Source organism: Culex pipiens, chromosome 3 (assembly GCF_016801865.2).
Source record: "Culex pipiens pallens isolate TS chromosome 3, TS_CPP_V2, whole genome shotgun sequence".
Classification (NCBI taxonomy): Eukaryota; Metazoa; Arthropoda; class Insecta; order Diptera; family Culicidae; genus Culex; species Culex pipiens.
In genome coordinates this window covers 12,593,797-12,618,146 of record NC_068939.1, presented here as the reverse complement: position 1 = coordinate 12,618,146, position 24,350 = coordinate 12,593,797, and the positions used below count along the sequence as shown (strand labels likewise).

Below are 24,350 nucleotides of genomic sequence, written 5' to 3'. Positions count from 1 at the left end.
ATCAGGGCACGGAATTTGATAAAGCAAAAAGACGATGAGGTTTTTTTTGTTCGATTCTTTTCTTACGTAGAGTCACTATCAGTTGGGTAGGTCGTTTTTTGTGGGAATCGTTGAAATTTGATAACGGGATTCCTTTGACGACAACTATTGCTGGAAATTCACTAGTATTACATCATGAAGTGATATTTCAAAAAAATTAAAACAAATCGAAGATCATTTTATGTCTTTATTTCCTTAGGTCGAATAATAAATAAATTACTTGGTACTATTACGAGGTATTTACACTGGCTTCCGAATAGCGCGAAAAAAGGCAATTGCGCTAGACGAGGTTATCGCTTCCGAATTTTACAAATTGCTCCGTTTTGGTCGTTTTAACATTTATTCCAAACAGTATGAACAGGCTGAGCATCGCGACGAAAATGTAAACAAAAAAAGCTGAAATTGAAGAGATTAAAATTTTGCGTGAAAGATCGAATGTTGCGGATGGTTCCGGAAACGTGAGTCGTCACAACCACGGTTACTTACCGGTGGTGACCAGCCACACGTGATAAGGCATCGAGCGGTCAATGTTGTAGGCCAAGTAGGAAATCCAATCGTAGCAGATGGCAACCGTGAACGGGATGAGGCAGTAGCGGTTTTCCTGCGGATTGTGAAAGATGGTGAAATTGGTAAATTTTCTAATAGAATAACTCGAAGTTCTGCTAATAGTGGACCAAAGCGAAACGGTGAAGAGAGGGAAATGTGGTGAGGAATTACTCATCTCTGGAACAGGACATCACACTAAAAGATATTCAAATATATTTTCCATTGTAATTTCCTGTACAACTGGGGACAAATTCAATGTTGGCAATCAAAATCTCATTTGCTGCAATCAAACCAAAAAAAGATAAGCCTGGCAACACTATAAAAACGTCTGACCTTTTTCAAGCTGGATATATTGTATTCGTTATAGAACAGAAGTGATCTTATCATCATGTTGCTTTGAAAAAAAATTGCAAAAAATGGCTATTACTTGAAATCGGTGCACTTTATCAAAATTTCACTAAAGTACTTTTTGATTGCAAATTCGATTTTACATCGAAAAATGAAGTTGAAATTTTGTTGCGATCAATACTTCGATTTTTTTTTAAATCAGTATTGATTCAAAAATTCATAACACGGTCAAAGATTTTTTTACCGTTCTGTATATTTCTGGAAAGTTGGCATTTGATGTCTACTAAAAAATATCAGAAAATTAAAAAAATTAAAATAGTGTTTTTTGCAAATCAAGTTTTAATGACAAAAAGTGTAATTAAAAATCATCAAACCAAATTTTACATTGTATCATTTTTTTCATTATAGTCCTTATCCATACCTACAACTTTGCCGAAGACACCAAAACAATCAAAAAATTCCTTCAAAAGATACAGATTTTTGAATTTTCATGCATCATTTTTGTATGGACAGCTGCCAAATTTGTATGAAAAATTATATGGACAAACTAATGATGCAAAATGGCTTCTTTGGGCATACCGAAGGCACCAAAAAAGTTTTAGCCGGATAAAAAATACAAAAATTAAAATTAAAAAAAATACCGATTTCGTAGAGAACTGCTCTGATGCAAAACGGTTTCTTTGCTCAGAGGGAAGGCACTTACACAGTTTAAGGCAAATAAAAAATAACAAAAAAAACGATCAGCCTGCGATTTGGCCGATTGCTTTACAAAGCCTCTAAGTCCCTCTTGACTATTATGAATATAGTGGAAAATAAGTGTTTTTGGGCCTTTTAAATGTTGAGGTTGATTAGAAACTTTTGAAAATATTTTTATTCGAAAAATCGGAAAGTTTCATGATACTTTAATTTTGACAGAATTCGCAATCACATTTTTGTCAAGAAATCCAATGTTAATATTAACTTTTTCTGATAGTTTTGGTAGTGTGAATTTGCCACCACTACTGTCAAAAAGGGAAATATTATGATCGGATACTAGACAAATTCACAGAGTTGTCGTCTCTTTAACATTTTAAGAGTTTTATTTGAAAAGGTCCTAGAAGTAATGGGATTATTTTTGTTTATGAACCATTTAACATAAACACTAGATTTTACGCTTTGCTGTTTGCTTTTTTTCAGAGGCTGTATCTCAGCAACCATTGATCCAATCTTGAATGACTTTGAAGTAAATTTATTGGATATTTTTTAATCCATCCGCAAAAAAAAAAAATAATTTTTTTTTTAGTGATGGTCAAACATGGTCATGATTTCAAAAGGTGAAAAAGTCACGATATCAACAAAAATACAGTTTTACCTGAATCAAATCAACAAAATCAGCATATTTCTATAAAAAATAAGTTTACATCTAAAAATAATAAAAAAAAGATTTTTAAGTTTTTCAAAAATCTTTTTTCTTTAATTGCCAACACTGCCAAATGCATTTTGACCAACTTGAACTCAAATGGTGGCATTTTTCATCCAAAACATATCCAAAAATGAAAATTTTCAAAAAATGGTTGTTAATATTTTGTCTGAAAAGTACAATTAAAAAGGTTAATATGTTTTTAGAGTGTAACAATACCTGCAACATTGTCGAAGACACCTTTTTTTATTGAAGGTTGCCAAAATCGTATGGAGTCTTGTACACCCTTGACAAAAATCGTGATTTTCTGAGTTCAATATCCCACTTTTTCATACGATTTTTTGAGTTCAGGTACTACAACCATAAAAATGGTTATATGAGTTGAACTGAAATATTCGTATGAAAAAGTGGGATATTGAATTCAGAAAATCGTGATTTTTAGTTAGGGTGTACGGACGAACCAATGGTTCAAAATTACTTTTTTGGTCATATAAAAACTACAAAAGTTTCAACCAAATAAAAAAAAATGCAAAAATCATTTTTTCAACAGATAAAGCTCATTTTTGAAAGATTGCAATCGAAACAATGATTGCCCGTGGGAGTCGCTCAACCTGCATTCCTGCCACACATGAGGTCTGCACAGCTGATTCCACGTAGATTTTTCCCGCCAGTAATGACAGGAAACGCTGACAAACGGAATATGTGCCAAAATCATAAGTGGTTTTTAACATATGAAGGGAAATCATCGTGAACTGGAACTGCCGGTCGTTAGCCCGGGTAAAGTGGAAACGTTGAGATGATTGTTGTCCTCTGCTCTCATCTCGCAAAAAGCCATACAGAGAACCACGTCTCATTCAACCGGCTCCGTGGCTTAATGGTTACGGCTTCTGTCTCCCAAGCAGAAGGTTCAGGGATCAAATCCCGGTCGGTACCTTTGAAGTTTGGAATCAGGAATTTGAATATGAATTAAAACTAAAATGAATCAGGTGGGATTCGAACTCACACCTTTGGATTGGTGGTCTGGGACGCTAAACAGTCGGCCATCAGAAGGTTCACACTCTTGCAGTGAATTGATCCGTAGTGTTGAAACATGTTATCTTCTCATATTAAATACGCGCTGATCCCTGATTTGCCTGAGGGGATTGGAAGTCTAAATATAGATCGAGTTTCCTTTAGATGCTTGCTTCTATGTTTAGGCGGGGCCGAACAATGCCCAGCGACCTCGGAATTGGACCGCAAGGAGCTCTGTCATTCTGAAATGGGTCGTTGGAAGCAGCGCGAGGGCTGTCACCACCTAATACCCGGGACTGAGATAAGCTGTATCAGCATTCGGCATATACACAGTCTGATACAAATTATACTTTCCCATAATTTCGCTACCGGTTAGCGGGTATTGGATTGGACCACACACACACACACACATTGCAATCGAAACAATGATTACCGATCGGGACGACTTTTTTGACGAATTTGTTCGGCTACATATACAAAAAATAAATTGTGAAATGTGTTTAAAAGGGGGAATAAAGGTTTTAGAAAGGGCCGTTGTAGTTAGGGAATAAGTTATCGGAGATCAAAATTGTGTTCGCTGATAACTGATAGTTTTATATTTATGCGTTTTTGAAAATAAACCATGCTTTTGGACAAATGTTTTTTTTTTGCGTAACTATAAGAATGAATTGAGTCGTAAAATTAAAATAATATGGTTCACAATAACGCTTATTTTTATCAGCACTATTACACTTTGTACGACCACGAAGAGTTTAAAATGGATTTTTAACTATTTTTTTTTTATTTAGTATTTGGGTGTTTGAAAGTGACTTGTCAATTTATTTTGTTGGCATTAAAATAAAAAAAGGGATCAGAAATTAGATCACTGAACATAAAACTCACCTTATAAATTCCGTAAAACAGTAATCCAACCGACACCAGTATCGCGACATCTCCAACGTAATCCAGTGGTGAAGAACTCGCCAAATCCAACACTACAAAACACAAATGAAAAACCTTCTTGTAGAAAATCACTCTTCAAAAACCACAACCAGTAACTTTCTTACAATCCTGCGGCAAATCCGCATTCTTTCCCGAGTCATCAGTGCCTTCAACCACCGCCAAGTACCCGGACAGGCCAAGCGAAACCAGCTCCAGCAGGCCGGCCAACAGCCCAATAAAGTACCCGTGAAACTTGATATCCGAGCAGCAGCCCATACTGACGAATGTTAACTCCCGGCGAGAAATCGGAGATCCTTTCGCGGTCACAGATTGAACAATACTGAACTAGCAGGACCAAATACAGCATCAGCCAGAGAGATGAACACAAAACGAGAAAATGTGTAGCGTAAAAGCAACAACATCACAAAAACGAAACGAAAAACATAAAGTGGGGAAATCCTTAAATTGCAGCTGGTGCGCTCCTTGTGGCGGCTGTGTTGATGGTGATGATGATGATTATGCTGCTCCGCCTTGAAAAACTACTCGTTTTTGAGTCGTCCTCTGTGCTCTGTTTTCTATGCCTATGCCCGAGAGGTCCCTTTATTGTTATTGTTATATTGCTTTTACCCATGAGGAAGAAGGAAGAAAAACAGATCCTGGGGCAATGATAGAGAAAGTGTGTTGGCTCGTGCAGGAGAAGCGTTGAATGCATGATGCTGCCGCTCAAGGATATGGTTTATGCTAAAGGCTGGCATGGTGGCTGCTCAAAATCGTTAAAAATAACAGACGTGACGATTTGAATTGTGTTTTCATACGGTTTTGTCACGTACAAGTTGAAACATTGAAATTATTCGTTCAACTGTTTTCTTTTCAAAATTGTGTCAAAACTTTGCATTTTTTTATAGAGCTAAATTGTTTTTAGAGGGTGTGAAGGGTACACTTGAGGGAAGTTTCGCAAAAATCTGTGCTTTTATCAAAAAAGGACTTGGAGCGTAATCTAACCTTTTAGTCTTCCAGGATGCTTTCTTTCAATCCTTAAATAACTTTCATTTTATCTTTTCATGTCGGCAATATGAATGTCATTTGGTACTTGATGATTCTAGGCCCAGTGAAAAAATAATTAAACCCATAATTAACGAACTCCTCGTCACAGCGTCCTGATACAAACAATAATCGAACTCGAGCTGTCACTGTCCCTGCGACATATGTTATCTGTCATCGGGCGGTAGGCCGAAAAACCAGCTATTAGTCGCATGGCAAAAAAAAACTTTTGCAAGAAGCAGAAGCAGAAGTGATGCAAACAAACCAACTTCTGTGGCACTCAGAGGTGTAAATGTTTTAGTATTTTTTTGTCTAGAAAGCCGTTTGTATTGTGAATATGGTGGTTAACAATTCGTCAGTTGTGTGCTATCTTGTGACAACGACCATTTAGTACTTTTCGAGAAAATCGATTTTTAAAGTTTGTTGGTAAATAATTTCAAAATTATGAATGATAGAGCCAAACTTTTTGAAGCAATCGGTTCGTATACTATCGCTTAACAAACGCTCCAAGTTTCAACTAATTTGGTTACACCAGTTAAAAGATACAGTAAATTATGTAATCAAAAATCTGAAAAGCACGTGTCACAAGTGTGTTTCGAAAGTAAAATTGTACTACGTGTCACAAGTGTGCACAGAATTCCAATACAAACTAAAATAAGCTCAAATCAACAGTTTAACCGACTTAATCAGTATATTTTCAAAAACAAAAGATAGCATTGCTTTTAGAAAGTGTGTGTCAACATAAATTTGTGAAAAACAAGAAAATTTTTCCACATTTTCCAAAAACATGTATGACGTGTCACAAGTGTGCACAATCATTTTGATGATAAATTGGTCTATGTCACAAGTGTGTATTGCGATATCCGGGAAATGGAAGCGAGTTTCCAAAATCGGGTTAAAGCATCTTGTAGTGTTTGTTAAGTATAGCAAAACGTCATCATTAACTCATTTTCGACCAAAATGGTCTATGTCACAAGATAGCACACTGCTGACGAATTGATGATTTTTTTACGCATATAGTTCTTTGACATCAATTGAACTAAATATAAAAATATGAAATAACAATAAATATGCAAAAAGTTTCATTATTATTGTTCAATGGATGTTATACAAATATGTTTACTTTAAAAAATCATTCAGAGAATTGTCACTTAAAAAATGATAAATTGACAATTGAGAGTTAAAATCATATTTCCTTAAATACATTTTTCATAAAATTACTTGATTTAACAAATTTCTCAACAACCTCTGAATTCAGACTCTCTCATTTCTAGAGTTTTTTTTTAATCAAACACATTAGTTTGTAGGACCTTTAAAAAAACTCTAGATTGATTGAAATGCAATTGAAATGAATCTTTTTTAATCTTCTTTTAAGGAATCCTGCACAAAAATGATGAAACTTTTAATTAATTTCATCTTAAATAGTTTTGATCTGCCTACTAAGTTCAAAACAGCAGATCAAACAGGTTTAAATGCGAATTAGGCAAAACTAATTTTATTTTATATTAAAACATGTAAAAAGTTTGATGATTTTTTTTTTTTAATAAAGTAAGTTTTTATTTACAATATTCAGTTTTTCAATTTATACAATAATTTTACAAATTTAGCTGTTCCGATCGCCCTGATCATTATTATCTAGCCACACCAACTATTTAGAGATTTTATTACATTTGATAGCAATTAATCCTCTACAAAAAAAATTAAAATTAAAATTGTAGAAAATTTTAAGGTTGGAAGTTCAACTTGTTCTATGTGACTTTGTCAATGTTAAAAAAAAAATGTAATTTATAAATTGCCAGCTTTCAAGCTTCCCGAGCAGACGGAAATAACTTGGGAATAACATTTTTTGATATTTGAAAATACTAGACCAATAACATTTTATGTTATTTATAACAAGATTTGTTATTCGCCGTTATGATTTTTTTGTTATTGGATTGTTATTGTAATAACAGACTTATGACATTTTTAGTTATTCTTCGAACAAATCTTTGTTATTCTTTTTTGTTATTTTAACAACTAATCCGATCATCCCAATAACAGTTGGAGGTATTCTTCCATAACAAAAAAATGTTATTCCAAAATTGTTTTAGCATTTCACCAATTTCAGATCAATAACAAATTTTGTTATGATAACATAAACTGTTATTTAAGCCTTATGCAAAAATGGATTATTCAAGAAGATTCCATAACAATTTATTTTTTTTTAACAGTTATTGTTATTGAAATGGCATGAATTTTGTTATTACTGTCTGCCCGGGTTATTTCATTTCATTTTTGTTCAAGAATCTGAAACACCTGACATTAATTCACTGAAACTTCGTGGGATGCTTGCCTATGGCCGTAGAAGCTATATACAAATGACATAGATTTCTTCGACAAAAATTCATAGGTTACACTTGAAAAAGATCAAAAACTTAATTTTACATGAAAGTAAACAAAGTTAAGGTCTGGTCATAAAATTTTCATTATCAGAAAATTCCACAAACGAATCAGTTTTTTTACATACAAAATTGGTCCATTAATTTCTGAGATATCGGCATTTGATATTTAAATGTTTCTGGGTGACTCTGATAAATTTTAATTTTAAAGAAACTGTATCTCAAGATCGAAAAGACAAAGCTTCAATGTTTCTTCTACGTATTTATAAGTTTTTTTCCATGTTTTTAAAATATATTTAAAAAAAAATGTTAATGTTAAAAAAGTTTAGGATTTTTCGAAAAAAAAATAGTTTTTTAAATATATCTTTCTAAGGCTCAAAAGGAGGCTTTTTTGATCCACTTAACATATATCAAAATTCGCAATATCGCAATATCGCAATTAAAAAAAAAAATTTGTGTATTCAAGTGTAGGTTGTTGCAAATATTGAAAAAGTTCATGTCGTTGTCGTCCTCTGTTCAGTGTTGGCTCAAAAAATTGCTTAAAATAATGATTTTTTTTGTTTTTTATTAATTCATTGAAATGCTCAATCAATGGCTAAACTTCTTCCCAGATTCTCAGATTACCGATGTTGTGTATGAACAACCGCGAAAATTGTATGGATACTTGCATGAACGAACCAACAATGCAAAGCAGCTTCTTTGGCTTTAGGGAAGTCCCCCGGAAAATTCAGGTGAAATAAAAATACAAGAATACAAAAAGTTAAATTTAATGGAATCGGTCGATCGTCGAAAAATGCACATCCCTATCCTAAAGTTGGCGTCGCATTCAGAACGGATTACCTCGATAAGGAAAGAGGTTTCCTTCGGCTGATCTTCCTTCATGTAATCCAAAAGACTCGCAGAGAATGCTTTCCCTCTTTCTCGTGTGGCTTATCATCAGCTGCGCTGGCTCTTTCAGCAGCAGAAAATGCTCGTGTAATCTCGAGTACTGCTGATGTATCATCCCAGCTTGTCATCCTCGCCTAATATCTCTCTGAAATCCCACTCAGAAAAGGGGATCGTGTAATCGTGTAATTTTGCTGGGTGGAAATCACTTTAAACCCCTCTTAAATCTAATGGTTCAACATTAACTTTTCAAGCACCATGTTTCGCACGTGTGTGTGTAAGTTGATTCTGCCATTAGGGCAGATGTTCGCCAAAGTTTGCCCCGAAAAATAACCATTGTTGCTGCCTCTTATGCCTGTGCCAATTCTAATGAACTCATTCATAAAATGTTGTGCCCCTGGTCCCTGTCTAATTGCTGGCAATTCCATCCACCAGGACACGGCAGACGGCTGGCGATCAGGTAAAGCAAAAACGAAGCCGCCGCCGAGATAAGCCTGTCGCCGTAGAAAAACAGTGATGAAAAATCCCAAGGTTCTATGTCTGCATGGCTCGAAAAAAGCAAGACCCGTTTTATTTATGTTTTGATAAATTATGCTAAGACCTGGGGAAAGACGGCCTTTTTTTTGCTTTCTTCTCTGCTTTTTAAGGCGAAAAAGACACGTAGATTCCGGAGAAAGATAACATTAGGTGCAACAACAACAAAATTGTGAAAGTATGAAAAACAGAACACCCCTAAAATTATTCGAAACCTGACTCTTACGATACCGTCATCTGGGGCGAATCGGGACAGCTGTTTTAACAATGTTGCAGCCTAATATTTTGATATTTTTGAGTGGTTTCGGGTAGACCAGATTCAGAGCAACAAAATGTGTACATTCATTTCCAAATTTGAAGCATTTAACTGCTCTAAAACGTGCTGTCCCTATTCAGACTGTAGTCCCGATTCACCCCAGATGACGGTATCTGATAAGCGTGTTTCGTTTTGCGAAAAGTTTCAATCCGATTTTCGATTATTATTTTTATGTTTTCAATTAGATGTCTTTTGAGGCTTTTGAAAATCCAATTCATCAAACTGTTTATTTTTCTAGAAAATCGAATCAAATTTGAAAATTTGTCGAACAAAATGTACATTACTGGCTGTATCAATCAATTTACAAACAATGTGTAAACTTTTATTCAACTTCGCCTAGGGAAACTATACCCTTTTTCAGCCTATTTATATTATCGGCCTATCAGCACTTTGATCCTGAATTACAGCTTTCATAACGTCATGATTCGAAATCCGGACACTTAGTAGCATATCATTTTCGTTATAGCTGACAAAAAAATCACGTTATAAGTTGGAAATGAAGAAATATCATCAGGATGTAGCATTAACAGTCAGTTTTAAGAGAATGCATGCAAAATATGTCTTTTCTAACAATTTTCCATCAGAATTTGAAAATTAAAATGACTTGTGCTTCGAATCCCAGACACTGATAAAAGCTGATTCGAATTCCGGACACTCGTTTTTGCTAATGAATTGCACACATTTGGACTGAAATGTTAGTGAATGGCATTCTTTAGGTCTCAAATAAGCTGTTAACATCAAAACAATCGATATTTTATGTAAAAATTTGCTAGAATGCTTTGCCTTCCCGGTGCTTCGGACGCCTATGAAATATTTCACGTGAAATGTTTCGCATTTTTGGTAATCTTATAATTTTATTTTATTTAATTGTTTTGACATAAACTACAGCGTTCAAACAAACTTTAAATGAAAGTTGATGTTAGAATTCATCAAATAACACAGTTTTGACATTCATAATGCGAACTTATATCCAAATAATTGATTAAACAAGATGAGGTGTCCGGGTTTCGAAGCGTCTGGGAATTCGAATCATGACGTTAAAGTGTTTTTGACTGTTCCTAAGTAATAAATAGCTCAAATAAAAGTTAGCAAGCATGTCTCCATTGTTGATATGTTTGAAAATGTTGATTTGATAGCGGAAAACGGCGAAAGTGATGAGAATTGGTCAAACGGCTTAGAGTGATTAAAATGGGTATATTTCCCCTATTTGCCTCTAGATTAACCTGGGCAGATAACGCTTTAAATATATATATTTATTTTAGATTTCAAACAAAGATTATTCTTAAAAATTTTATTTGACTTGAACTTAATGAGACTTTTTCTATGACCAAATAGGCAATTTCGCATCGTTGGTTTGTCGAAACAATACTTATTTTTTTAAAGTCTATTTGTAAGAAAGATTTTTCTGATTATACTTATAAGTTTTAAAGAAAATCATTCTCGAAAAAAGTATACATACACTCTCTGTGACGGTCAAAAACAGTCTAAATTAATGTTAAAGGGCAGCCATTTTTTTTAAATAGGTGTACATTTTGGAAAAATTTAAATTTTCCAGAATGTTTTACAGCTAGGTGTGGAAAAAATTCGTCAGTTTCTACACATCTAGAAAATACATCAAACTCCAATTCTCAAAAGAGGAACGATCGATGACAGTGCTTGCAAGAAATTTGAAAGAGCTAGTCAGTCAGTTTTCATCATCAACTTGATCGTTGAATGCTGACTGAGCGCGTCTGTTATTTCGAAGAGACCGTCATTGAACGCACACGAAGTTGAAACGAACGAATGCTGAGTTCGACACTCAAGCAGCGCGCGACGTGAATGCAAATGCTCTTTCTCTTTCTTTCTTTTTTCTCCCTTTCCTTCTTGTGCGATGTTGCAGGGTGACAGCAATCATTTGAATGCAATCATGGGGAATGTGATCGTAATTTCGGTAGAATGTCATACGAACTCGTTAAAACTGCGCAAATGAGAAAGGTGGTGAGAGCTTGGGTGAGAGTCACATTGTGAGATAATCTTTTTTTTATGAAATGTTATAAAAAAAAAATCTGTTTAGAGCGAGCAAAATAAATATATCCAAAACAAGCCTTACCCGACAAACTTCGTTCTGCCTTTTTTTTTGGTTTGATGACGTTTTTAACTTTTTTGCTAATTCAGCCTCCTGTGATCAAAATTTGATTTTACGTAACTTTCCCCATACAATCTGCAGATTTTCCGGAATCGGTTCCAGAGTGGCCAAAGTTGTAACTTTTTTGGGGAAAGAACCTTCCTTGGACTTATACGAACCCAACGCAACAAAGAGCACCTCGATCCGACGTTCCGTGTTGAATTGATTCGCGTTCGAACAAAACCGTCGAAATTTTTTATGTATATATCCAAAATATATACCTTCCCGTTTGTAAAACGCTCGTATACTAAGAATTTTGAGAATTCGTCACTTTTTGTTCACAAAAATACAAATATCTTGGCTTTGCATGTTAAAAATAGAAAAATGCTCTCCGTGAAATTTCCTACAAGCTGCATGCATTAGTTTTGGCTTCAATTTTTTTTGGGGACATTAAACTATAACTTGAAGCCCAAAGCGACCAAATTTGAATGACAATAGTATGTGTAGAGAATAAGACGGGGATAATCAATATTTGCAAAATATATTTGTAAATTATTGCATTGCAAAATAGATACTAGAAACCATTTATGACCTTTTATAATGTTATTATCGAAATTGGATTGTTCCAACGACGTCGCACACGAAGCGAGAGCAACCTCGCGGTCGTGTGCCATGCAATGGGCCAGCAACGCGCGTGTGTCTGTATGAGTGTGAGTGCGTCGTTTGTATGCGCAACGCGAAGTGAGAGTGAGAACGAACGAAGTCAATGATTGCTGCGATGCATGCGCAGCCGATGACGGTTGGAAACGCGTTGCGTCAGAGAGAGAATATGAGAGATTAGTAAGTGTGTGTGAGCTCTGGGAATGATCGTGATTGAGTGTCAGCCTGAGACAGGTCTTCAGTCTGGTTTGGAATTTTGCAACGAAAGGTCTTTTGACGACGATTTGTAAATTCAATTTTAAAATGGCTTCACGGTGAGCAAAGAAAAGGTTTTATAGGTGTGTTTACTACAGTATGTTTGTTAAGCACATTTCTGAAAAATACTCGAAAAGGGCACTTTTTTCATTCAAGCTCAGCGCTCATTTTAAGATTTTTTTGTTGTATGGCAACATTGTTCCTGACATCCTAATCTATCATTCTAGGGGGGAACACTTTTTATTTTTTTGGACGCCATTCACTAAACAAAATCTAATGTTCACAAGCCCTGCTCGCAGTCTTATTTTTTTATTATTATTTTTTAAACTTCATCATCCCGGTAAAGAATCGAACTCACGACCTCTGGGTTGGAAATCCAGCACGCCGCTAGTCGAAACAATTCCCCTACCGGTCAGAGTTCCAAGTGAGTAGATTTCTAGAGTTTTTTTTTAAAAAAAAAGGTCTTTATGTTATACATGTTATAGGACGTATTAAAAAAAAAACTCTAGAATTTACTCTTTGTAGGGATCTAACTTTGCCGAGTCAGACAGGAATCGAACCCATCACCTTCCGCTTACAAGGTGAAACCCGTAACATCACGGCCACGGTAGCTCGGCAATTTTGTGCTTTCCGAATGTTATTTTATGCGATTTTTTTTTAAAGTTTTTTCACGCGAAGTATGAAAAAACGCAACTGTCAACTTGTCAACTTGACCAAAGGAGGTCGTGACCGTTGTATATACCATGGATATAGCTTTAGGTAGTTATGTGACCTCCGCTTGTTAGATTGTTTGGATGTTCTGGTTCATCTAAGAACTTCTTCAAGTTATGGCTGGTAAATCTACCTGTTCAACGGAGGCCAATGTCGGTGTTTTCAATATCTTTTAGCATCAGAGGATACTCTGCAGCATATTGGGATGTTCTGGGTTATCCAAAAACTGCCGGATGTTAGGAAATGAATATCTGTCTGCCTGTTCTACGAAGGTGTATTCACCATCGGTATAGCTTTCAGTGAACCACGAACACGATATGTTGGAATGTTCGGGATCATCCAAGAACTCCCGAAAGCTATGTCCTGGATATCTAACTTCTAATTGATACGAAAGTTTTGTCAAATAATATTTATTTTCAATATCCACAAACCAAAACTAACCCAAACCCATCTTACTATCTTTCAAGCTCACATCAGCACAGCTCGTAGCGCAACAGGTCCAGCAGCAGCAACAGCAATGTCCCCCGGGAATCGCCTCCGTGTCCTCGTCGCTGGCCTCCCTCGGCGGTCCATCGTCCTCGGTGGTCTCCGTCGGCAGCAGTGGGAGTCTCCTTGCCCAGTCCCAACAGCAGCAGCTACCTGACCCGTCGACGGTGCCCCGGTTCCCACCGGCCATCGCCGTCCAGCGGTTGGCACCCCAGGTTCAGCGCCAACTCCGCGAAACGCAGGAACTGATCAAGGACTCGTGCTCGCAGCTGTACGCCACCGGGTACGGCAGTCCGGGCCCACCGGGGGTTGGCCTGCCCGGTCCACCGATGGCTCCCCTGAGGACGAATCCGGCGGCGACGGCCGCGGCCAGGGCAGCAGCTGCGGCAGCCGCTGCCGCCGGACGACGACCTCCGCCCGTTCCACCCACGCTGGAGACGCAGTATTCGCAGGAACTTTCGTGATATCTAGACAAGTAGTGAAACTATTATTATTGTATTTTACGATTTTTTTTTATTTTAAGATTATCCGTTGTTCGAGTTTGGTTGCGAACAATTTCGATACACGAGTCACGTTTTTCGTTGGGAAAAAGATTAGCAAGGCTGCTGATGTAGGTTAATTTCCTCAGGAGGAAGGCACGTTCGCACTGGTAGGTGAATCACTCGGTATTTATAGTGAAACAACAATTACGGTTAAAACAATTGACGAGATTAGCGAATGTGAGAAAAATAAATCGTAAAATATTTGAGTTTAGTTTTAAGGATCTCTCAATTCGATGTCCGTACCTTTCCTTGATGATGGAATTTCAAAATTAAACTTTAATATTTATTCAAAAACAAAAAAAAACAGCAAAACTGTGTAACATTTCCAATTCCAACAGTTGGCTTCCTTCTCGAAAACAACAGTCCTTCCTGGTCAAAAAACAGCAACCTCCCTCAAGCTAAATAGTTTTTCTCCCGTCCACCAAACCAAACCTCGTACTCTATAAATAATTCAAATTCGGTTTAGTTTCCGCCTCTCTCGTGTTCTCGTCCACCAATAAATAAATCTGCCGTGTAATCGCCATCCCGCCAACTGTCCCACCACACACACTGGTTGACCGTTGACCCAAAGCCACGTGAAACAGTGTAATTAATTCAATCGCGGGCCATCCTGGAGCGCTGGCATGACCTAGACCAGGCGGATTGCATACTTTCGGGCTGCATCCGGTGAAACCCAATCAATCCCGTGTGGGGTTTGGTGGTGCTGGTTGCCTACGGGCAGGCGAAATTTTGCGTGGGATCTTTTGTATGATATTGCACCATGCCGGGGCGATTCAACTTCAAAACTTGCTGCTCGATTTTTTTCTCAATTTTGGTGAATTTTTGAATGATAGGTAATTATTATTGAATGAAATTATTATTACTGGTCATTTTTGAAGTAAATGTCAGTAAACGCTTCAGTTTTGCCATGGTATGATAGATTTGAGCTCTTTGAACGTGCTCTAGTCGACAGAATTGAATTTGAGGGAATTTCCAGCGAAAAAAATAAAATTGTAAATGTCGGGAGTATATGCTATGGAATCAGCTTAAGCAACCATGCGCACCCATTTAAATCTGTGGGAGTAGCTAGAAAAGAGATGCCAATATAACTTCGTAGCCTTTATACCCGAAATTTACAATTTTATTTATTGGAAGAAAAATAACTAAAATTAAAATCTGTCGATTTGGAGCAAGGACCCCAGATCTATTCTATCTTTACGAAACTGAAGCGTTTTTTTGACATCAACTTCAAAAATGTTGAGCTATTTTTTTATTAAAGTTATTGTTCTTGTATTTTTGTAATTTTTCAAACTACTGTAATTTTTTATATATATATGTTTTAATCCATCCTCTAAATATTTAGCTATCAAATACAACAAGTTTGACTATTTTGCAATCAAATTAATACAGGAATCGGTTCGTATGTTTGAAAATTTTGGAAAGAGAAACAACAACTTTCTTGGTTGCTGAAGGTCGAAAGACATTAGCACGAACAGACAAAAGGGCGAAAGTGGCTCTTTTGAAACATATTTAAATATTATTTGAAAACTGATTTGAATATGATATCATGATTTGAAGAATTCAATGTTCTGTAAAAGTTTGTCTTTTTTTTTTGGTTTTTTTAAACACGAGCAAATTCTTGAAAATTTTACGTGTTGTTTTTTCTAATCCTTCCAACATGAGCAGTTCCTTGTAAAGTTTTATAAGTTTCTGTAATATTTCTGTCAGTGTTTGCATTCTCTGACACATGTTTAAAATTTGAATGGTTGAATATTACCTCTTTTTCAATAATTTTACCCTGAGGGTTGAAAAGAGCAGCTCAAAAGCGGAACCGTTTTTGAGCTGTCAAAGTGTAACCATTTTACTGTTCGCCAGAAGCGTCAAGTATTTTAATCGATCATTAGAGAATTTATTGTAAAAACCAATTTTGGTTTTTTTTGATTTTTTGGTGAGGGATGTGAGTTTTGTAAGGATGTGATTCCTGCTGGCCAGTTCCTTTGTCAGAGCCCATCTTGGGTCGAAGAGACCTCTTTAATCCGACCGCAATTGGTGCAATGTGCAGAAACTGGCGAAACCTCGGGCGAAACACTTCATACTGATTCGAAAACTTGGGAAAAAGCACATCAGGTTTCAAAACAAATTATTTAAGAGCAAGAAAAAAGTCACGCTTGAGCTTGAACCGCCTCCTTTTTCGTTGTAAACAAAGTGGGATCATTCGAAAATCACGTTACGCGTTCTCTCTTTTCTGGAGAAACACGAGAAAAGGGCGAATAGGCATTTTGACAACTGAAACAATTCTGAAATTTCCAAGACAGCAAGTAACTTTTTCACAAAACTCGAAGTGTTAAACCATAGCAGGCCTTCCCAGCTACCTCCTAACGCTGCAGGTTTTGTTAAATAGTTACCTGTTGTCTCGAAATTTGCGAAATGGTTCTAGCTGTCAAAATGCTTATGCGCTCTTTTCAAATGTTGCTCCAGTTTTCACCCCCCAGATTTTACCCTGGTGCTGATAAGACAGAATGCGTAACGTGATTTTCGAATGCTGCTCACTACTCCAGCTGCTCTACAGATGTAAACATAAACAAAGTAAAAGGCAGTGTTCAAGCTCAGGCGTGGCATAGTTTTTGTTTTTTATTACGCGTTACGTAATAAAAGAACGCTCCCTATGTTTGATCAATAGGCAATCAAACGTCATAATTACCTCCCACTAGAGGGCGCTGAAACTTGGGGTGATGTTTTCATTATAACCTACAGCGAGTAAGTTGGTTTGAAATTTGAAATTGTTTTATTTCATCATAAAATCGACATTAATAGCAAATTATACAATTTTCAGGTAAGAAATAAATAGCTTAATTGATATAAACGAAAATATTTTTGTGATGGCCGATTTAACCTGTTCATTATCTGATTCAAAATAAGGGTATGTTTTATCAACCAAAACCTAACTAATCAATTGAGAATGTAGATTATTCATTTTTTAAAGTCACTTCTACCATAAAAGCAAAGCTCTGCTTGAAGAATGGTAATTGGAATGATTTTCAAAATTTTCAATCTAACCTCATTCTCGCGTTTTCAATCCGGATCTCAGAATTTTTAATGAAAAAGGCAACTTAGCAAAAAAATCAAAAAGTCAATCGATAGAACTTTTTATTTCTTACCATCTGTTAACTTTATTTTATTCCAAAAGATCAATTTTCTTTTAAAAAACATTAAAATAGTTTTCACTCGCCTTTGCACTTATCGTGCAAAAACGTAAACGTAACCTTGCACCAAAGTTCTCCTACTCGAATGTAGGTGGCGAATCGAGTTTTTAGCTTTGGTTTTGGGGGCCTATACAAACTTTACCGTTTTTTTACCCAGCGTATTTTTGATTCGTTAAACTAATTATGCTGATGTTGTTTTTATTAAAAACTCGTTGAGCTGAAACATTAGGTTCAATTAATAAACACACATTTTTTACCTTTAGTCCATTCGACCTTTCGTCTATTCGGCGTTATGTCATTCGACCTTTTGTCAAACATTCGTTCCTTATTTATGAAAATTTGAATTTATAAGTGTCCATATTTTGTATAAATATTTTAAGAATTATTAAACTTCGATCAATTCTAGTAAATGTTCAAAATGGCTTCTTTAAACATGAGACCATGCAACATGTAAAATTTGTCAATAATGGACATTATTTAATTGGACCTGGGACCTGGGGGTCGTTAAAGTGGATGGTTTGTTGTTTTGATTTTTTTGTTTTGGTAGCTCTTTTCAATATTAAAAAATAAAAAAAAAACTGTGGACCTACGATTCAAAAAAACCAAAATTAAAAAAAAACATGTTTTGTAATAAACGAGTTTGCTAAACGTTTTTTGATTTATATTTTCATAAAAAAACTATGGATGAATTGTTAATCTAACAAACTCAAGTCGTGCCGCAGTTGAATGAATACGAGAGAGAACCTTCATCCAATAACATTTATTGTTCGTCTTGTTTTAAATGTGTTGTTTCCAAACTTCACTGTTAAAAAAACCAAACATAACAAACTGTATAAAGAAAAAGACACCCGTTCGTAGTTATGAGAAGTAGTATAGCATCCTTTAAGCCAATAAGCTAGTGTTGATATAATCCATTATAGAATTTAATGCCAACAAAAGAAACCAAACGGAGACAAAAAAAGAACCCACTTGAAACAAAACCAAAAATAAAGCAACACACAGCTAGATTAGAAAATATGAAGAAAAAAAAACTAATTAACAATTCCAGTAGTCAAAACAACACTCAAACACAAACAAACACAAGCGTTTTACACAAAACTCAACAGACCAGTGCAAGTATTCCTTTACATAACGAAGAAATCCTTCACACAATAGGTAATAATCGATTTTATAAGGCCAAAGGCAGCAGAAAGCAACAAAGAAAAAGGAAAATCTAGTGAAACTGTAGCGAAAATTGCGACGCATTAGGAAAAGTTTCGTTTGGTTGATTGCGACGAGTTAAAAAAAAACTTAAACTGTAACTGTTTTATATCCGTATTTGCATACTTTTGTAACACTTTTTGTAAAGTTGCACCCCGGGAAAAAAATCCACAAAAAATCAGTCAGAGTAGAACATGCAAATGAGGAATAGTTTTTTGTGCCTGAAACACAACACAACATACATAATTACACTTACACGTTCACAAACACTAACAATCTACACAAGTAAAAGGTTAAGGGAAGACATTTTGTGGCTGTTCAAAGGTAATAAATTAGTGGAACGTCTAAATCGATAGCAATCTGGAAATTTCTAAACATTTCGCATAAAAAAAACTAAACCTTGAACATTTTCAAAATTGTGTACAGAGAAAAATAAAATGGAAACTTGCATATCCTTCGTTGCCAAAAACTAAAAAAAAAACACAACTCTTTAACAACAAACACACAACAATTCACTACTTTAGCAAAACTCGAACTAAAACAAAACCTTCACGTTCGCCAAAATGAAACAGGACAAACTAATGTGTAAATGGGAGATTTTTTTAAAAGTAGAACCAAAACCAAAATCTTACTGTACTGAAAAATATACCAAACAAACAAACAACCGAAATGTCTCAAGAGAAGCAATGTTACGTTCCATTACATCCTTCATGTGCACTCGAGAAAAACACAAAAAAATGCCCTTTCCAGTCACGGTTGGGTTCGAAAACCTGTAACCTGTAAGCAAGACGAGATTTAAGTAAAACAAACGTTCGAATTATGTAGGAAAGGAGACACGCGGTGGAAATATTTATAAATGGAAGAATCTGTTCTATACTAATTCTAAAAACAAAACATTCAGCGCACGTTGAGTACTATCAGGAAGTGTAACAAATAAAAAACAAACAAACAAGCATACAAACAAACAAATGTAAGTCATGGTTAAAGTAAAATTTGCTGTATCTTAAACAGAACTCAACACAGACACAATTTTCCCATGTTTAAGTGAAATATTGAAGTAAAGCAAAAATTAAAGATGCATACGTGCGAAAATGTAAAAAAAAACAACTCTTAACAGTGAACGAGCGGAGGAAATAAAGAAAAGTATGAAAAAATATATTTGTTTCACTTTTTTTTTGTAAAACTAGTGAAATATCATTTCTGGAAAAAAAAAAAACATTTCAAAATAGTAGTTTATGCAACAAGTTGCAAAAAGAGGATTTTTTCAGCACGAGTCGTACATTTATCCAACGAGGTTCACCGAGTTGGATAAATACGAAGAGTGCTGAAAAAATCAAGTTTTGCAACGAGTTCCATACAACATTTTTTGCAATTCCGAAAAACACCCATTGAGTGAAATTTTAAGTCAAATTTTCATGTATTTTGTCAATAAACCATTTAAATCAAAAAAATGTTGAAAAGTGTTACTTTTCAAAACAAGTGCTGAAAAGTTCAACTTTTCAGCACCCATTTCAGTGCTGAAAAGTAGAACTTTTCAGCATTTATTTTGAAAAGTGTTGCTATTCGATTCTGTTAATTTTGGTACAGAAAAGTAGGCAATTTCGACGTTCAAGAATGACAGGAAAAGTAAGTAGTTTCACGAAGGAATTGCAAAAAATATATTTTAACATCAAACATCACCAATATAATTTTTTTCGGTATGATTTGCAAAGATCGCGGAAAAAGGCAAATCTCGGAATCGTGAATTGTGTTCATGAATTTGAGAACCACGAAGGAATATATTCACGTTTATATTGCAAATGCACCATATTTTTGAATAAGTTTCAAGATTGCGCGAATTAATTTTTTTTTTTCACTGTAACACTAGAATTTTTGGTTTTCAGATTTGATCCCAACACATTTAATGATTTGAAAACCAATATTAGTAATAAATAGCTTTACATCAAAGCCTTCTAATTGTCCATCACCCCAAAAAACATATTTTTTATTTTTTTTTATTTATGATTTATCCTATTTATGCTTCGATAAATTTTGAACCCCTATAACGTCTAAAAAATTAAAATAGAAAATTACGTATTTTGGGGATTCAACTCAAATATAAAGTAAAAATAAAAAATCGGAATTTTTAAGCGTGCCAATACTTTTTGGGAAGTCCTAACAATAATCTACAACTTTGTCGAAGACACCATGTCTAACAGAAAATCCACAAAAATGATACAAATTATATTATGACATTTTTTTTTGAAGGAATGTTCTGATCTGATTGGTGTGTTTGGCAAAGTTGTAGATACTTATTAGGACTATTCAGAAAAAAGTGGTACATGGAAAAATATTTTGCCAGTTTTTTTTAATTTCTGAAATTAATATGTTTTAAGGGACAAAAAACGTAACTGATAATTTTTGAAAATAGGCGTTTTTCAAAAAAAAAAAATAATACCAGATTAAATACCACTCGAAATTTAATGAATGACTTCAGTTTTTAATGTAAAATTAATTTTGCAATCTAAACTTACTTAACAGATTTTTTGATTAAGTTTTAAAGATATAGCTACTTAAAGATTAATTTCAAGTTAAATATTCCAGTTTGTCGATTTTTTTAAATGATGTCCATGATTATCTACTCCTAATTTTTTTGTTTTCGAAAAGTTGCGATTTTTTTTCAATTTTAAATAATTAAACAGTTGTGAAAATTTTTGATCCCTTCGATTTTTTTTTAAATTTTGGAATCAACCATAACAATTTAAAAGGGCGTAATATTGAATATTTGGTGCCCTAATGTGACTTTCAACAGAAAAGAGCTGATGGGCATCCTTTGATCCATCGACATAGGTTTTAAGTAATTGATTTATTTTAACAGAATCACACAAAATAATTACCAATGTTAGTCTAGATTTCAAAATTCAAAGGCCATATAAAGAAAAATGATTAATTTCATGTTGGTCGATCTGAAGAGCCTATTATGATTTTTAAATTGATTAAAAAGTAAACATTGAAAGCTGATTACTATTTTTAAGAGCTATAACTATTAGTTCCACTGAATTTTCCGCATTCTGTCAACCAGTTTACTAAAATCGTGAAATTTTAGAAAATATTCCGATTCAGAAAATGCATAAATTTTTAGGATTTTTTGGAGCCTGCAATGTTTAAGGAAAAATACAAATGCTACTAATGATGGTAATTGATACTAACAGGTGCCCTAATGTGACTTTCAACAGTAAAGAGCTGATGGGCAACCTTTTGATCCATCGACATAGGTTTTAAGTAATTGATTTATTTTGCAGAATCACACAAAATAATTGAGAGATTCGACAGAAACGTGCACGCATCCTGGTGACGAGTAGAAGCACTGCGCAACGATGTTCGGAATGACAGCGTGCTTGGAAATATTTTTTTTTTTTGCAGTTTTAGATTTTTATTTCCTTCAAATATTTTTTAACGTAGATGAAAGTTATTGTAAAGTGTGGCAATTCCATAAACGAACCGAATGATGTATAAATCATAGGGGCTGAAGTAATTTTTCATCTTTTTTCCTCAAATTTACCAAAAAGATCTTTTGAAAAATTGATTTAAATAAGATTTATTTGATTGATAATGCTCCTTATGTGTGTATTATTGATAGAACAAACTATTAGAGTCATATTACAGCATAATTACAATAATTTTCTCAAAAAATTGCCAGTTATTCGAATTTTTCCAAAAAATCACCAAAATGCATTTTGAAGGTTAATATTTTGGTCAAACGGGAAGAAAAGTAAAGTATAAACACTTTTACATAATATTTCATCATTACTTTTAACTTTTGCAACATTTAACTCAAGTTATCCAAAATATCGATCATCTTTTTAGAAAAATCGTTTAAATAAAATACCAATCACAATTAATCACTACAAATCACCACGCATTATGATCGTTAGCGAAATTGCCACACTTTGCAATACCCCACTTTTCTGAAAATGCTTGATTTTTCATTATAAACGCGATTTTTCCCTAAAAACTGCTCAAACTGTATGGGGGCTGTCATTCCGAACACCGCTGGAACAACAGCGAACCTAGCGGAAAATACGTCGTCGAATTCTTCAATTACCAAATGGCATTTTTCACTCAAATTTTCAATTTCAGCAAAATTAAAAATTTTATTGATTGGGCGTATTTAAGAGGGACTTCTAACGATGCTTTTGGCACAGGGTTGAATATTTTGAATTCGACGGCAACATTTAAAAAGGCATCATGTACATTTTGACACTTTCTGGGTTATTGCATATTCTGAAAGTACTCCTAATAAGCTACCTCTCCACCAAAAATGAGCAAAAGTTACTTCAGTAAAGTTTGTTTAATAATGATTTTTAATAAAGCAACATAAACAAAATCTTTGGCAGCAGCAGTGCCTGTTTATATAGCCCTGTCAACCTGTCAAATAAAAGACTACATGAACCTTGCGACGAAAAAAAAAGCATAATGAAAAAGACGCCATGTACATTTGTCGACGAAAAGCGAATCATAACAAAGCGCTCCCTTCAATGACAGCAGGGTGATACAAACGTTGGTGATTTCAAAAGAAGTTATGTTTGTTTTTCTTAAATAAAACGACGGAAATAATGTTTTATTGAATATGGATGATCATATAATAATAGAAGCAACGTTTTTCATCGTTTGTTGTTATTAGAACATCTTCTTTTGCATTTATATTAAAATGGGAATTGAAAAATGATGCTCAACATTCAAATACGTTTTTCTCAAAACTCATGGTTTGTACACGATGCTTTTTGAAATGTTGGCGTCGAATTGTTTCGTTTTTAAAATACATAGAAGATATTTAATTAGGGTAAATATTGTTCCAAATATACATTCATTATTTTAGCCCGCCTATAAACAGGTTTGGCGAACTGCAAAAAACTATCATGTCCAAGATCTTGACAATATCTTCAAAACATACTAAACTTACACCCTAATGCATATAAAAAAAACCGTTTGTTAAATACATTTTAGAATTTAGTGAAAAAATGCTCATGTCGCATATTTTATGGGCCATAAAGCCATTTTGTGTCACTGGTTCACCGATACAAGGCAACATACAATTTTAGCATACAAAAATGGTACGTAAATCTATATTATTTGAATGAATTTTTTGATCGGTTTTGTGGTGTTATCGGCAAAGTTGTAGTGAATGATGAAGACTGTGTTCGAAAAAAATAATACACGGAAAAAAATTTGCCGTTTTTACTTGACTCAAGGCAAAAAAAAACTATAGATTTTCGGTTTTGGGAGCAATTGCTCAATCACTTCTCGCTTACTTTTTCAAAAAGTCCTATGAACATGTTGTCCTATGTTGTTTTGAAAAAGTACTCTAGATTTATTTAAATCAAAATTATTTATGATTGAAAATTACTATTTTTTTGCCGTTTCGAAATGTTAGTATCGTTTTATCAATAAGTGTCAAAAACTGACACCTAGATGGCGCACTGGTTCATTTTCCACCTTGTTCCAGCGTAGCTCCGTTTTCGAATGATCCCCTGTCGTGTCGAAACAATCTGAAAGAAAATCAAAAAGCAAGAAAAGAAAAGGAAAAAAAGCTGTTGCGTGGTTGCTGCTCCAGTTGCAGGAAAATTGCACAAAGTTGCTAGAAAACGGTGCTCAAATCACCCAAAACTTGTGCAATAAGCTAGCCGTTTAGACGATATCGGTCAGGTGAGTGGAGTTTGCGGGAAAAGTTTGGTTTTTGGTGGAGATTTCGTGATTTAAATGTTGGCCCTCTTCGGACTGGGTGTGTTCCGTGGTGGGAGATTTACGACGCC

At 34.7% G+C, this 24,350-nt stretch overlaps 3 protein-coding genes across 5 annotated transcripts in view; 2 read left to right on the top strand and 1 right to left on the bottom strand.

Moving 5' to 3' along the window:
- Positions 1-19,716, top strand: part of LOC120432616 (transcription factor SPT20 homolog) — a 189,431-nt gene extending 169,715 nt beyond the window's left edge. The window contains exon 7 of the mRNA XM_039597863.2: positions 13,616-19,716. Within this exon, the coding sequence (XP_039453797.1) occupies positions 13,616-14,098 (483 nt within the window). The 3' untranslated portion in view covers positions 14,099-19,716. The remainder of the gene's footprint in view (positions 1-13,615) is intronic.
- Positions 1-24,350, top strand: part of LOC120432597 (RNA-binding protein 1) — a 454,616-nt gene that overhangs the window by 419,929 nt on the left and 10,337 nt on the right. For 2 of the 3 annotated variants that reach the window (XR_008212613.1, XR_008212612.1), the window contains exon 2: positions 24,141-24,243. The gene's annotated coding sequence lies outside the window, so the exon portion shown is untranslated. Of the gene's footprint in view, positions 1-24,102; positions 24,244-24,350 lie in introns of those variants that run through there. The other variant, XM_039597836.2, reaches the window with a different exon arrangement.
- Positions 220-4,837, bottom strand: LOC120432627 (uncharacterized). Its single transcript, XM_039597876.2, has 4 exons — positions 4,390-4,837; positions 4,226-4,317; positions 526-640; positions 220-435 (listed from the first exon to the last, which is right to left on the bottom strand). Exons 1-4 carry the CDS (start codon positions 4,538-4,540, stop codon positions 320-322), a joined length of 474 nt encoding a protein of 157 aa, XP_039453810.1. The 5' UTR covers positions 4,541-4,837; the 3' UTR covers positions 220-319.

Bases quoted from the DNA above. Each gene is read 5' to 3' on its own strand.
- LOC120432627 (XM_039597876.2), bottom strand. From the start codon at position 4,540: ATGGGCTGCTGCTCGGATATCAAGTTTCACGGGTACTTTATTGGGCTG. The intron at 641-4,225 runs GTGAGTTTTATG...CACAATCCGCAG, and splicing joins TGTTTTACGGAATTTATAAG to GAAAACCGCTACTGCCTCAT. The intron at 436-525 runs GTAAGTAACCGT...CTTCAATTTCAG, and splicing joins CGTGTGGCTGGTCACCACCG to CTTTTTTTGTTTACATTTTC.